A 14,750-nucleotide genomic window follows, 5' to 3' on the forward strand; every position below is an offset into this window, starting at 1 on the left:
CTCCGCTGGCTCCGCTCGTAGCCAAAAGGATGGGGCTAGTTTGTGCAGTACGAAGAATTAATAAACAGCTTTGAAACATTACTTTTTGATTGTTTCTTATTTTCCCGTTATTTTAAATTTAAGGGAAATTATTTCACCAAACACCACTAAATAAAAACTCTCAAAAACAGTTTAAGCAAACCCTTGAAAAACACTTGAAAAAAATAAGAGTGTATGTTAAGTATGTGGTACAGACTCCAAACTTGTGGTCATTATCTCCAAACTTCTTAATATCTAGAACCTGTTTGTTAATTCATACGCATTTTGAAAAATTATTTATTTCAAGGTCTCCCCCACTGCTTTCTGTCGCTCTGACTACGTCACAGTCACTGTTGCGCTGATTGGTCAGAGCGTTGGCCTATACGCACAGAGACAGTTTGAAAGACAGCGGGTTGTTCCACCCCCACCCTTCGGAAATGCCTTGCCAGGCTAAGGGAACGCCAGATTAAACATTAAAACTGCCTTCTGAGCACTGTATCTACAGGCTACCACCGAAAGAAGGAGGCTACCAGAAAGGCATCTCTACTCCGTACGATTTTACTTTCACTACGACATTACTTTGAACAGACTATCAAAAAATTGCAAGGTGATATGATAAAGTAAGGCACAGTTTACTTACAATCGTTGTTTTTTCAAAAAACAATGCAATCGTTTTCTGCCTTTTCGGTTTGGCACCCTTCATCATGCCGTGTTGGGGTCCTGAACTAGGAGCTGTCCCCGATATGCCTGTCAAACTTGTTGTGGGTAACCATAGCAACCAAGCTCGAGCTCGCAACCTGTGCAGTCTGCGCAGCTCAACCAACCGAATATCAGTCTTTGTTTTGTTTTATGTGAGTTGTTGCAACTATGTATGTACTGCTGTGCACCTCAATAAACCGAATGGTAATTAGTCTTTTGATTTTTCCGTGAGGTTTGCCTTATGCAAAGAAAGACAGCATAGACGTTTTTTCCTCCCTATAAGTGGGGGGGACCGAACGAGGTGAATTTAAATCTGGGTGGGACAAATCCCACCCGTCCCACCCTCTATCTGCGCCCGTGCCATCCATCCATTATCTGTAGCCGCTTATCCTGTTCTACAGGGTCGCAGGCAAGCCGGAGTATATCCCAGCTGACTACGGGCGAGAGGCGGGGTACACCCTGGACAAGTCGCCAGGTCATCACAGGGCTGACACATAGAGACAAACAACCATTCACACCTACGGTCAATTTCCAGCCACCAATTAACCTAGCCATGCAAACTTCACACAGAAAGGCCCTCGCCGGCCACTGGGCTCGAACCCTGAACCTTCTTGCTGTGAGGTAACAGCGCTAACCACTACACCACCTGTGTGCTTAATGTCTAGAAACCCAAAACTATTTGTCTAAGTGCAATTGATTTTAAATTGCTGTTTAGTACTAGGGTAATATGAGTTTTGTTTTCATTTATGATGCTGTGCTCATCTTTGAAAAAGATTTCTAGGTTTTCCTTTTCTTTTCCTTAAAAATGAAAGGCAAACTCAGACTCGACTCCTGAATCGACTCTTGAATCTTTTCCCACACTGCACTGCAGAACATTTGAACAGCTCTCTTTGTGCAGACTGAGGCTCGATCTCAAATTACCCCCTTCTGTCTGTATAAGTGCACTACGTAGGGTATGAAGAAATGGACGTTCCGTGCTACATAGTGCACTGTTCCCTCTCGCAGGCCGCCATTTTGGATTCATTTTTGTGGTTGCAGAAACGCTGCCGTTTCCACAGAGAGACCTTCCGTTCAACACGACCGACTGTATAACTCGAAATTTTTTAAATTGACGCGTGAGTATGTGCAATCTATCATGCAAAGCTAATAGAAGACCGATGTGGGTAACGATATATTTGTATATTTTGCCGATTTAGGTTTATTTTCGAAAACGTACTTGTTATTTTGTAGTCTATTTCCGCGGACTACATATCTGATAGAACAACGCGGGGCCGTTAAACCAATCAGATTGCGCAGTCTCATCCGGGTATCTCCATTTTCCTCGGCTGCAACGTTCAGGAGTGATACTGCGCATGCGCAGCTTGTTTTTTTCCCCCTGAATTTAGCTAGAAAACTAATGTATATTTATTTAACTTGTTGTCTAGTTGGAATCGATTTTCTTCTGTAAATCTAGTCAAAGCAAACGACGTCTATAAGAACACAATGGGTGAAAGGACAAAATGAGCTAGCGTGCTAGTTTAGCTACATGCTAATGCTAACGGTAACTAGGCTGAGAGGTGGTGTTTATGGAACGCGTAGTTTTTTTTGTTGTTGTTGTTCAAAAAACAGAAACGTCAAACATTGTTCGACATGGAATGCAAATTATACAAACAGTATATCGATAATTACCAGAAAAACCGCGACAATGAAATGAATTAATTCGTTTTTGAGTGTGACGTAAGCACAAGTGACTGCGCATGCGCGTTTCCATGTGGTTTCATTTCATTTGAAGTGATAAAGAAGAGCATCTTGAACCAGGAACAGTAAGAAAACTTTTCAGACTGAAAAATAACATAGCAGCAGAACAGGTGTGTCTTGGAAGGAGAGGGGTATTTTTTATTTTCTTTCATTCATTCATTCATTCATTCGTTTATCTGTAATGCAAGTTCACATTAGGTGATCAGGCCTGAGACTCAACATCCGGGTATTTGAACGCAGCCAAACCGTTAGATGCCATTCATGACACTGATCTCATCATACTCAAGATTGGCAGGTTTTAATATCTGTTTTTGCTTTGTGTTGTGTTTAAACGCATTGCACTGTGTGTCCAGGATGCCTAAATCCAAGGAAGTGCTGTCTTCAACATCCAGCAGTGATTCAGACAGTGAAGCTGACACAAAGGTACAGAAATTATGATTAACGGAAAAGATGAGATGAGATGAGATGATTCAGCTTGGCAGCATTTAATGGTTGTTAATGGTGTACTCTGCCTCGCCAGGCCAAACGGAAGAAGCAAATGACAGAGAAGCCAGCAAAGAAACAGAAGAGTGGGGAGTCATCAAAGACATCCGGCGCATCTAAAAGCGGCGGAGGCGGTAGCAATAAAAAAGATAATATGTTCCAGGTCAGGAGTTATAAAACTACTACTAATATTTTCCAGCACCTGTTTACTGTAAGTGTAACCGTAACCATGCTGTAGTGTTGTATAGGATTAAATATCATTCTCTTTGAAAATAGAAACCTGTAGAATACTACGATATCTCAAAAACTGCAATACTGGCTTTGATGTGCTGTATTAAGGCTGGACAATTCAATTTTTTGTTTTTTAGTTTAATGTTCCGTGGTAGATCAGTTTAAAGAAAAATGGACTATTCACTATTGTGTAAAAGTGTTTTTTTTTTCTTCAGATATGTAACCGTGATTAAAGTTAAACCTTCACTGTCATGCAACACATAACTAATTTTATTTTTTCACGGTCCAGTTTCCATCAAATCGTGCGCTCTGTTTGGCTCGTGAGCGGTCCGGAATACCAACCTTTCGCGACTTGCTCGTTCACAACAACCACAAACATAGTAGCAATTTTTGGTCAACATTTATTTTCACATTTCTCCATATAACAGCATTAATTTTACAGCATGGATAGCGATAACAACAGCGAAAGTGAGTTTTACTACCCTGATGAAGACAAAATAAAAGAAAACATTTCAGGAGAAAGCTGTAACTGTTGCTAACGCCAAGCAAAAACATGGCTGAATCCTGAATGACTCAATTTTGTATAAATAGGGGACTACATAGGCGGCAAAATGTAGGTTTTTTCCTGCCATGGAAGTGCACTTGTATACCGAGGAGGAAGCCATTTGCATTACAGCCGTGAATGAGGATTCAGAATGGCAGCTCGGCTCGGTTTTCCCTTTCGGGCGCTCCCGTTTTCTGTTAGAATTTGGTCAAGAAAAAAAAATATATTATTTACCAGCTTATGGTCGGTCCGTATGGTGAAATACCGTGACCTCGGCCTTGAATACTGACCTCAGCCCAGAGGGCCTCAGTCAGTACTTTCAAGACCTCGGTCATGGTATTTCACCATACGGACCTCCCAGCTGGTAAATAACATATGTATCTCGTTAGTTCTATTTCTAGGCAGCCAAACCCTTACACCTGGCAGCACAGCAGGCTTGTGAATGAATTTAATATATTTGTCTGTCATATTGATAGTGATTTAAAGTCTCATAAAAAATCCTGAGGTTTTTCTGTTCTGCTCTTGTGTATGTCTTTTCTAAGATAGGGAAGATGAGATACGTGAGTGTGCGAGAGTTCAAAGGGAAAGTCCTCATCGATATCCGCGAGTACTGGATGGACCAGGAAGGTGAAATGAAACCGGGAAAGAAAGGTAAGGCATTCGCCACCCTTATTACACAGAGTTAACACTGATTTACACTCCTGTTGCATAATATAGAAGTCCAGCACTTCGTGTACCTGACTTATGCACTCGGTGTACGTCACTCTGGAGAAGAGTGTCTGCTAAATGCAGTGTAATGTGATGTAATCTGTGGCGTCATATACTATTTAACAATTATTTGCAGAAGGTGAAGTGACTATCGGTGAATAATAGCCGAGACGAAGTGGAGGTTATTATTCACCGATATTCACTCAGCCTGAAGTAGATAATTGTTTTAGTATAAATACACACGTGATTGTTTGTTTAAAAAAATTTTTTAAAATAATTTATTTCACATTTCAAAAGCGGCATGCAAATGTAATAAAGGCGCGGCACAGACTTGCGTCAGTTATCTACACCGAGTCACAGAAAATACTTTGTTTTGAAACAGGTAAAATAAATCACAATTCGACCGTACCTTTTGAATAGTTTTAGACCAAACTTCGTAGCACCTTTAGCGGTTTTAGGAACAGTATCTTCTTTCATCATTTGTAATTCTTCCTCACTTATGGCCCTTTTCCACTACCCTTTTTCAGCTCGCTTCAGCTCACTTCAGCCCGACACGGCTCGCGTTTCGACTACCTCAGAGCGGCGCGACTCAGCTCGCTTCAGCCCTGCTCAGCACCCAAAACTCGCACGGTTTTGGAGTGGGGCTGAAGCGAGCCAAAGCGAGCCAAGTGGGGCTAGGGGCGTGAGGAGACACTCCCCTGTGCACTGATTGGTGAGGAGGAGTGTCCTCACATGCCCACACACGCCCCGCGAGCACGCTGGGATCTGTAAACCCGGAAGAAGAATAATTACGAATTACGAGAATTATGAAGCCTTATGCGCCTCGCCTCATCTATACGCTCTTGCCAGTATCTGTTGGCGTTGTCGGTGACAACAAGCCACAGCACCAAGACCAGCAGCACTAACGACTCCATGTCCTCCATGTTTATTGTTTACTATCCGGGTCGTGAGACTACCGCTTAAAAGATCACTGATGTCACTGTTTGCGCCGCCTAACGACATCACGTGACGTCCACCCACTTTTGCTAACTCCACCCAATGTGTCCACCCACTTCCAGCCAGCACGGTTCAGCGCGGTTGTAGTCGAAATGCAACTCCAACAGCCCCGCTCAGCTCGACTCAGCCCAACTCAGCACGGCACGACTCAGCCGCGTTGGTAGTGGAAAAGCGGCACTCCAGTGACGAAGCGATCGGCCGCCATTTTGCCGAGTCGCTCGAGGTGATTATCGAGAAATAGTTCAGGTTTCTCGACCAATCAGCACGTGCGGTTTTCTATAATCACCTGCGTATTTATACTAAAATAATAATATAGCAAATATTGAAATCCCAGGAAGAGGTTTTTGAAATTTAACTTTGGCTTTGGCTCGGATGTTGGCGTCTGGTTGAGGATGTGTTTGTCATGGCGTTTGTATTAAAGATGGGGAAAAATAATCGTGATTTTTCTCTTGAATGATTCTGCATTCATGGACAAAACATCACAGCCAGACTTCTGTTCAGGTCCAGCATTTATGCTTTTTTTGTTTTTTTAAATAGAAAAAAAACTTCATTATACCTCCGGAACTGAGTTTTCAGTTTGTCCTTGTGTCTGTTTGGATGCTTGTAGGATTTATATGGACTTCTCATCGAAACCAGCAGATGAACTGGTTAGATTTTGGAACGGAGCCAAACAGGATCAAGTGTTGCTATAAATAGTTTTTCTTTAATAGGTTCCTTCCTGTTTGAAGGATATTTGAAGGGGATTTTGAGCATACAGATTAGTCACGAGAAGGACTAGGCGTCCCTGTTAATGCGAGTTTGACTTGTAGGATGTTAAATTCTATTAAAAAAAAATTGCATTCAGATTTGAATTTGAATATAAATGATCCAATAAACAGCAGGAGTTTTGCAGTCCTTTTGTTTTTATGTGGTGTATTCATAAGACACAGGCTTTGTTTTAGATTCACTTGCATTCCCAACAGTGTTCTTCCTGTTGTTTATACTTAACACAGTTTCTTACATGGACAGGATCGTTGTGAACACCGTTAACACGTCTTCACCCGATCACTTACACATTACTGTGGTGTCCCATTTGCTGTGTATTATTACGTACTACACATATAACACATCAATGCACTTTATGCCCAATAGAGATTCAGTCACAGACAAATAGTAATAACCTGATTACTAATTAACTGAGCGCGAGGTCTTTACTATGGCTGGGTTCAAAAGATCGATCCACGATCCGATATCGATTCACGTTCAAAAAATACGAGATGGATTCAAAAATGTGTGGATCGATCTCTTCCAGGTGGCTATAGGCACTATTTTCTGGACCGCGCAAGGACCGCTATAAAAAGCGGGTGCCGGCAAACGAAATCGAAACTTAAGAACGCGAGATGGCTGAAGCTGCACAGCTAAAATCACCGCCTGGCCTGAAAGCTGATGTGTGGCATTACTTTGGATTCAAACGTTACGAGGACAGAGACGAAGTCGACAGAACAAAAGCAGTGTGCAAATTGTGCCACATAGAGGTAAAATATAGTGGCAATTAGGGCTGTAACGATACACCCAACTCACGATTCGATTCGTATCGCGATTTTTGACCCACAATTCAATACGCCCATGATTTTTTTTAAAATGTTTTTTTAAAGTAGTAAATTTGACTTATTAACATTTACTTACTTACATTAACTATTTAATAATAAATAATTCAGACCACTGCAGAGAATGAGTAATATGTATGCAAAAATGAACAAATGTATATCCAAAGACTGTTTTATTTCTCAAAATAATACTGTTGAGCCGGAAGCTCTGTTTTTTTCGGTTCTGAAAAAGTCATTTTTCCAAATCGTGTAAATCCGTTAAGATTTTTTTGGGGGGGTGGCTCTCTCACTGTCTCACTCTCATAGGGCCAATGATTTTCTGTGATCGCGGAAAACAGATGGAAATTACGGAATTTTTATGGTGAAACATTGCTCGCGTGTCAAAATGTAACTGCCGCAGAAGGCTTCCGCCCAAGCAGACATGCCTTCAGTGTTGCCAGATATTGCTAACGTTTTCCACCCCAAAATATGTTCAAAACCAGCCAAAAAGCACCTAAACCCGCCCAATCTGGCAACACTGCATGCCTTTCCGGTCAAGTGATTGTGATTGGCTTGTGGCACACCTAGCCAGCCAATGAGCTGCTTGTTTACAGATTCGCTCCCCGCGTCGCAACCAGAATGGCGACCGCTTAAAAGAAATGAATGCTCTGCCAGTGGCGAGTGTGGACGTTGCGTGACTCGCAGAAGATTGTCGCAGGTCGGCGAAAAAACGACTTACTAATAGATATTAAAAAAAAGTAATTTAAGTAAGTTTACAATGTAATTTAAATAAAAAGTATTCATAAATTGAAGTTTGGAAGCGCCTCTGTTTTTGGGCTGAGGAGAAGTTTGAAAGGGTGTACCGCGATTCTGCCTTCTTGTATCGCGATACGGATCGTGGCTCTGTGTATCGCGATTTCGATACACATATCGTTACAGCCCTAGTGGCAATACAACCAATCTCCACAACCACTTATCCAGGCACCACACCGACACAGTTTCAGCTAAACCTGCGGCGAATCAAACTGCACTGGAGAAGGCATTTAGTGTTAAATTACATGCACAAACACACATGGGGCTGTTCCTGTCAATAGAGACAGTTTTTACTTTAAAGTGACAATCCAGCAATATCTAAGTAAATTGATATCGAATCGGATCGTGACCTTATGAATCGGAATCGAATCGATCCAGGAAATCTGGATCGATTCCCAGCCCTAGTCTTTACGGGAAAATATCATTACGTTATGTTACGTTACATTACAGGCATTTAGCAGACACGCTGATCCAGAGTGATACCGTAGAAGCATACCCAGAGCAGTACGGACCGAGCCAAAGACCACGGTCTCATATTTTCCCGTAAAGACCAAGCAAGGTTAATAAGGAGTTTATTATATGGCTTTTTTTATTTCTAAGATTAAAATAGACAGTCGTTATAACAAGGCGTGACGCTGCTTTCAGTCACGTCATATTTGTAACGTAGTCGAGTCACACACGCAGAATAAACGGCTAGCGGTTTCAAAGCTGAATTTCTGTTAGCAGTTCGCGGTTTCCTAATGCTCTTCGTTGCTCATTTCTTGAATAACTCAGTGACTCTTGTTTGTCTTTTGTGTTTCGGTCATTTTTGATTCCGTTTTGATTTCCAGTTCATCGTTTTTGTTTGTTTGTTTGTTTGTTTGTTTGTTTTGGGGGCAACATTGAAAACCAGCGCCTTGGAAAGAAAGTCCATAATCGCCCACGGGCATTACGGGAAAATGCTGCCCGCCAAGGAACCAATCATAGCGCACGATTTTACCAGAAGTAGCTCGTGCCATAGAATAAATGTAGCTTAATTTATTACAGCCTTTTATTTTTTTAGATACTTATTTAGGGATCCATATTTGGAGTCCGAATGTCTCCGAGCATGAGTGAAAATGTGTTCATTTTCTAAATTTAGTACAAAATCTTTCTTTACAGATTCTATTATTACCAAGAACTTCGGTGAAAAGTAGAATCCTAAAAATATTTATATGAATTTCATCGTCGTTGGTTCACCCCGGTGTTGCTTTAATGTGACCCTCGACCTTTTGACCCTAATGACCCGTGTTCCATGAACTCCTCGTTTGAACTGGTGCTTCAGCGGCTCAAGGTTAGACTCGAGCAAAACCCGAGCTTTGGTACAAGTGGTAACGATATTAATAGCCTAGTAAACTAGACTCACCCGCCTAGCGGCCAAAAATATTTTTTGCCTAGCGAGTGGGTCTAGCCTCGCACCATATAAACAAAAACACCCCGGGCATCAAATCGTGCCCGCCAATCACAACGCAAGGTTTTTGTTTGGATTCTTTGGGCGGGCTTTTGCAGGAGTGACGACAAAGCTGCGCGACGCTGGAGAAAGCGCAACAGGAAAGATGGCTACGGCTAGTGAACAGCGCGCGTTTGACTCCGCTTTGGAATCAGTTTTAGAAGAATTAGACTTGGAGTTTTCGTTGAAACATGAGCAGGAAGAGGCTCTCCGCTCATTCCTTTTCAAGAAGGACGTTTTCGCTGTTTTGCCGACCGGCTATGGCAAAAGTCTGATCTACCAGCTAGCTCCGCTCGTAGCCAAAAGGATGGGGCTAGTTTGTGCAGTACGAAGAATTAATAAACAGCTTTGAAACATTACTTTTTGATTGTTTCTTATTTTCCCGTTATTTTAAATTTAAGGGAAATTATTTCACCAAACACCACTAAATAAAAACTCTCAAAAACAGTTTAAGCAAACCCTTGAAAAACACTTGGAAAAAATAAGAGTATGTTAAGTATGTGGTACAGACTCCAAACTTGTGGTCATTATCTCCAAACTTCTTAATATCTAGAACCTGTTTATTAATTAATACGCATTTTGAAAAATTATTTATTTCAAGGTCTCCCCCACTGCTTTCTGTCGCTCTGACTACGTCACAGTCACTGTTGCGCTGATTGGTCAGAGCGTTGGCCTATACGCACAGAGACAGTTTGAAAGACAGCGGTTTGTTCCTCCTACCCGCTTCGGAAATGTCTACGGATCGAGGCCAGACTAAATATTCACATTTAGTCTGGCTTGCCAGGCTACGATATTAAGGCTCTTCCAAGCAAACCGTACAGGTTTCTGTAATCTTACAGCACGGAAAAGCAGGACAGGGAATCTGCAGCATTCAAATGTGATTTTGTTTTACTTTTGAATAGGGAAATAATATGAAAATCCGAATGACGCATGTTCCAGAGCCCTGCTAGAAACGCACAGTCCATCACAGGAAATTGCAAATCACTATAATGTAATGATAATCACACACTAATGTGGGCTCTCGAGCATGAAATTCAAGATAAAATCTCTTTTATAATCGAACAGACGTTAAACTGAATTGTGAAGTGAATTGCGTGAATTTTGTTATTTTTTTTTATTAGTATCATTTAGTATTATACGGATATTCACATGAAATAATAATTGGTATCATACATGATTATAGGGAAACAGAGAGTGGGGGTAGGAGTTAATAAGTTTTTACGTCTTCCTACTCCTTTTCAAACGTGTTTAAGTTCATTTTAATTATTATTATTAGTTAATTAGTAGTAAAATGAGTCATTTTTTAATATATATATATATATATATATATATATATATATATATATATATATATATATATATATATATTTTTTTTTTTTTTTTTTTCCTATGATTATGGTTATTTAGTTTGTTTGGTTTGGTTTTGATTTCACTGTTCACACATGTTCGAAATAAAGATTTCAGTTTCAAAAGTGTTCAGAGATTCCCAACTCTAGTGTTACTGTACCATCGCAAAATAATATCAGCTATCAGTTTATGGGTGTTTGGATTTAGAACCATAAAACCACTAAAGCTTGCTTATTTATTTATTTATTTACTCTTCAGATGTTTAGTAAGGTCAGGATTTGGGTTGGTTGATGTGATGATAAAATATAGATCCCTTTCACATGACGTCACCGCGCCGCGAGATTTTGTTAGGCGCCATATTGGAAGACCAAGTACATGCACTCACAATATAAAACAAAGTACGAGTGAGAGTAAAGTGACACGATGGATGATAATTCGGGTTATGTGAGTACATTACCAGCTGCAGAAAGGGCACGGTATGTGGAGAAACTGGCTGTGATTGATGGGTTTGACCCATATGATAAGACTCGGGGCAAGGGAGAATGGAAACATAAGGAGGACCGGACACCAATTCTGCCATCTGTTTGCTACCCAGACATTGTAAACTATTTGTTGTTTACACCCAGTGCCTACACTCAGTGTTCGAACTATGCCGATATTTTCGGGGGGCCCCTTTTTTTCCCTTGGGGGTGTGTGTGCTTGTGCTTGTCTCGGAGCGCGGATCTCCAAACACATGAGAAGCCTATCTTACGCACATATCACGCGGACTCCACACCTCCACACACGCATCGCGTCTGAAGTCATAACTCATCAGGGGAAATCGTGTCCGCATTGGCATGTTCAAAAAACAACCTCGCGTCAACAATGATACCACACGCAAGAAAAAAAAAAACAGTCAGGCTACTCAACAACCAACCTGGCAGCAGCGAGCAAGCCCCAAACCATCCTAAATTATTATTATTATTAAATTGTAGAAGTCTGGGAGGCTTGCTCCTCATACAGTTATCAACTTGGGGCCAATTTAGCATGTTTTAAATCTGAATTTCTTGCGTTTGCTTACCTCAAAGTGTCCGCAGATCATGCACAGACTTATCCATTATATCCACAGTTTTTTGCCAAGTCTCACACAGGTTTCTTTCAAGTCTACTGTTGGGCCAATAAATCATAAATAAAACAGCTCAGATTTGTTTGTTTAAGTCGTTTGCCACTCCACTTTATTCTCGTGGGTTCACATACCGCTGCCGTTATTATCCCCTTATCACGAGTTTGTTGGTCTTCCAAAATGGCGCAGGGTCTGTTTACTTCCGGTTTCGGGTGACGTCAGTGAAAGGGGTCTATTGAGATTGTGATGTGATATAAAGGCTTCTTCTTCTTCTGTAAAGCGTGTTGCAGCACACTTTTAGTAAATATTGTAATTTTTAAAAGAAATTTATTTAAAAACTGCCTAGAAGCAACTGAGCTAATGTTCAAATTGTTGTACTTAATCTTTAAAATGTTAAATGTGTTTGTCAAGAAAGTGATGATTTTTTTTTAAAGAGGTTTTAATGCAAAATGACTATATTGCTGGCAGTTTGAGGAAAAACTATATATCATGTTACATATGATGCAGTGTAGCGTAAACACAAATGCGCCGTCGAAAATAATGAAAATGAAACATTTCTACGAACTATTTGTTTTTTAAATAAAGTACGAGTCGTCTCTTTTATTCTCGATAAAGCAGCTTTGTAAGGAGAAATGAGCTGGAACGTTTTGCCGAACATCTTCAAGAACCTGACGGAGATCTCCTCCAGACTTTAACTGTCGCACTCGTTTGCATCAAAAACCCAGGAATAAAAGTGATATCCGTTACGTAATACGGTGCCAGTCAAAAGTTTGTACACCCCTACTCTTTCATAGGTTTTTCTGTATTTTCTTTATTTAGCACAGGAACACACACAAATTTAAATAAAAAATATATATACTAATATACAGTGGTGCTTGAAAGTTTGTGAACCCTTTAGAATTTTCTATATTTCTGCATAAATATGACCTAAAACATCATCAGATTTTCACACGAGTCCTAAAAGTAGATAAAGAGAACCCAGTTAAACAAGTGAGACAAAAAATATTGTACTTGGTCATTTATTTATTGAGGAAAATGATCCAATATTACATATCTGTGAGTGGCAAAAGTATGTGAACCTTTGCTTTCAGTATCTGGTGTGACCCCCTTGTGCAGCAATAACTGCAACTAAACATTTGCGGTAACTGTTGATCAGTCCTGCACACCGGCTTGGAGGAATTTTAGCCCGTTCCTCCGTACAGAACAGCTTCAACTCTGGGATGTTGGTGGGTTTCCTCACATGAACTGCTTGCTTCAGGTCCTTCCACAACATTTCGAATGGATTAAGATCAGGGCTTTGACTTGGCCATTCCAAAACATTAACTTTATTCTTCTTTAACCATTCTTTGGTAGAACGACTTATGTGCTTATTAGGGTTGTTGTCTTGCTGCATGAACCACCTTCTTTTGAGATTCAGTTTATGGACAGATGTCCTGACATTTTCCTTGAGAATTTACTGGTATAATTCAGAATTCATTGTTCCATCAATGATGGCAAGCCGTCCTGGCCCAGATGCAGCAAAACAAGTCCAAACCATGATACTACCACCACCATGTTTCACAGATGGGATAAGGTTCTTATGCTGGAATGCAGCGTTTTCCTTTCTCCAAACATAACACTTCTCATTTAAACCAAATGTTCTATTTTCGTCTCATCCATCCACAAAACATTTTTCCAATAGCCTTCTGGATTGTCCACGTGATCTTTAGCAAACTGAAGACGAGCAGCAATATTCTTTTTGGAGAGCAGTGGCTTTCTCCTTGCAACCCTGCCATGCACACCATTGTTGTTCAGTGTTCTCCTGATGGTGGACTCATGAACATTAACATTAGCCAATGTGAGAGGGGCCTTCAGTTGCTTAGAAGTTACCGTGGGGTCCTTTATGAACTCGGCGACTATTAGATGCCTTGCTCTTGGAGTGATCTTTGTTGGTCGACCACTCCTGGGGAGGGTAACAATGGTCTTGAATTTCCTCCATTTGTACACAATCTGTCTGACTGTGGATTGGTGGAGTCCAAACTCTTTAGAGATGGTTTTTTCACCTTTTCCAGCCTGATGAGCATCAACAACGCTTTTTCTGAGGTCCTCAGAAATCTCCTTTGTTCGTGCCATGATACACTTCCACAACCATGTGTTGTGAAGATCAGACTTTGATAGATCCCTGTTCTTTAAATAAAACAGGGCGCCCACTCACACCTGATTGTCATCCCATTGATTGAAAACACCTGACTCTAATTTCACCTTCAAATTAACTGCTAATCCTAGAGGTTCACATACTTTTGCCACTCACAGATATGTAATATTGGATCATTTTCCTCAATAAATAAGTGGCCAAGTATAATATTTTTGTCTCATTTGTTTAACTGGGTTCTCTTTATCTACTTTTAGGACTTGTGTGAAAATCTGTTGATGTTTTAGGTCATATTTATGCAGAAATATAGAAAATTCTAAAGGGTTCACAAACTTTCAAGCACCACTGTATATAAAACCTTGAGTGATTTTGTTCAGAGGAAGAGAAGAGAATGTCTTCCTGGGGTTTGTATTATATGTTAACCCCAATACTGAGACCTAATAACTCTGTCAATGCCAAAGAAGCTTGGCCTTGGTTAAGATAGAAATAGTGTACATTTATTATTATTTTTTTTTTTTCTCTGAAACGTTGCTTTTAAAAAATGAACTCCATCCTGATCGAGTTTGTTCCCATTCTCAGGGATTTCTCTGAACCCGGAGCAGTGGACCCAGCTGAAAGAGCAGATTGATGACATCGACGATGCCTTGAGGAGAATATAAAAGCTGTTCACGAGGCGTTCACTGCTTCTTTCCTCCATCTGGATTTCACTTACGTTTTATAAGTCGGATTAACAGTACCGTAGTGTGAATTTTCCGATTAGGTTTTAGTGTAACGATTATCGTATTTTTCTATTTCTTTGTGTTTTTATTCTACTGATGAAGCAACTGAGAAGCTACACATTGTCCATGGTGGGTATGGTTTTAACTTGTGCTCATTTTTTGTACAATAAAGATGACGGGAAACCAAAA

The 14,750-nt window shown here is 40.5% G+C and overlaps 1 protein-coding gene across 2 annotated transcripts; it reads left to right on the forward strand.

Moving 5' to 3' along the window:
* The first annotated feature begins 1,723 nt into the window (after positions 1 to 1,723).
* Positions 1,724 to 14,750, forward strand: sub1a (SUB1 regulator of transcription a). Of its 2 annotated transcripts, none has more exons than XM_060908144.1 (5): positions 1,724 to 1,832; positions 2,808 to 2,877; positions 2,975 to 3,100; positions 4,255 to 4,363; positions 14,422 to 14,750. In XM_060908144.1, exons 2-5 carry the CDS (start codon positions 2,809 to 2,811, stop codon positions 14,499 to 14,501), a joined length of 384 nt encoding a protein of 127 aa, XP_060764127.1. In that variant the 5' UTR covers positions 1,724 to 1,832; position 2,808; the 3' UTR covers positions 14,502 to 14,750. The 2 variants fall into 2 exon arrangements, with proteins under 2 accessions (XP_060764127.1, XP_060764128.1); XM_060908145.1 differs by lacking the exon at positions 1,724 to 1,832 and adding an exon at positions 2,546 to 2,564.

Source organism: Neoarius graeffei, chromosome 25 (assembly GCF_027579695.1).
Source record: "Neoarius graeffei isolate fNeoGra1 chromosome 25, fNeoGra1.pri, whole genome shotgun sequence".
In the NCBI taxonomy this organism is placed as follows: domain Eukaryota; kingdom Metazoa; phylum Chordata; class Actinopteri; order Siluriformes; family Ariidae; genus Neoarius; species Neoarius graeffei.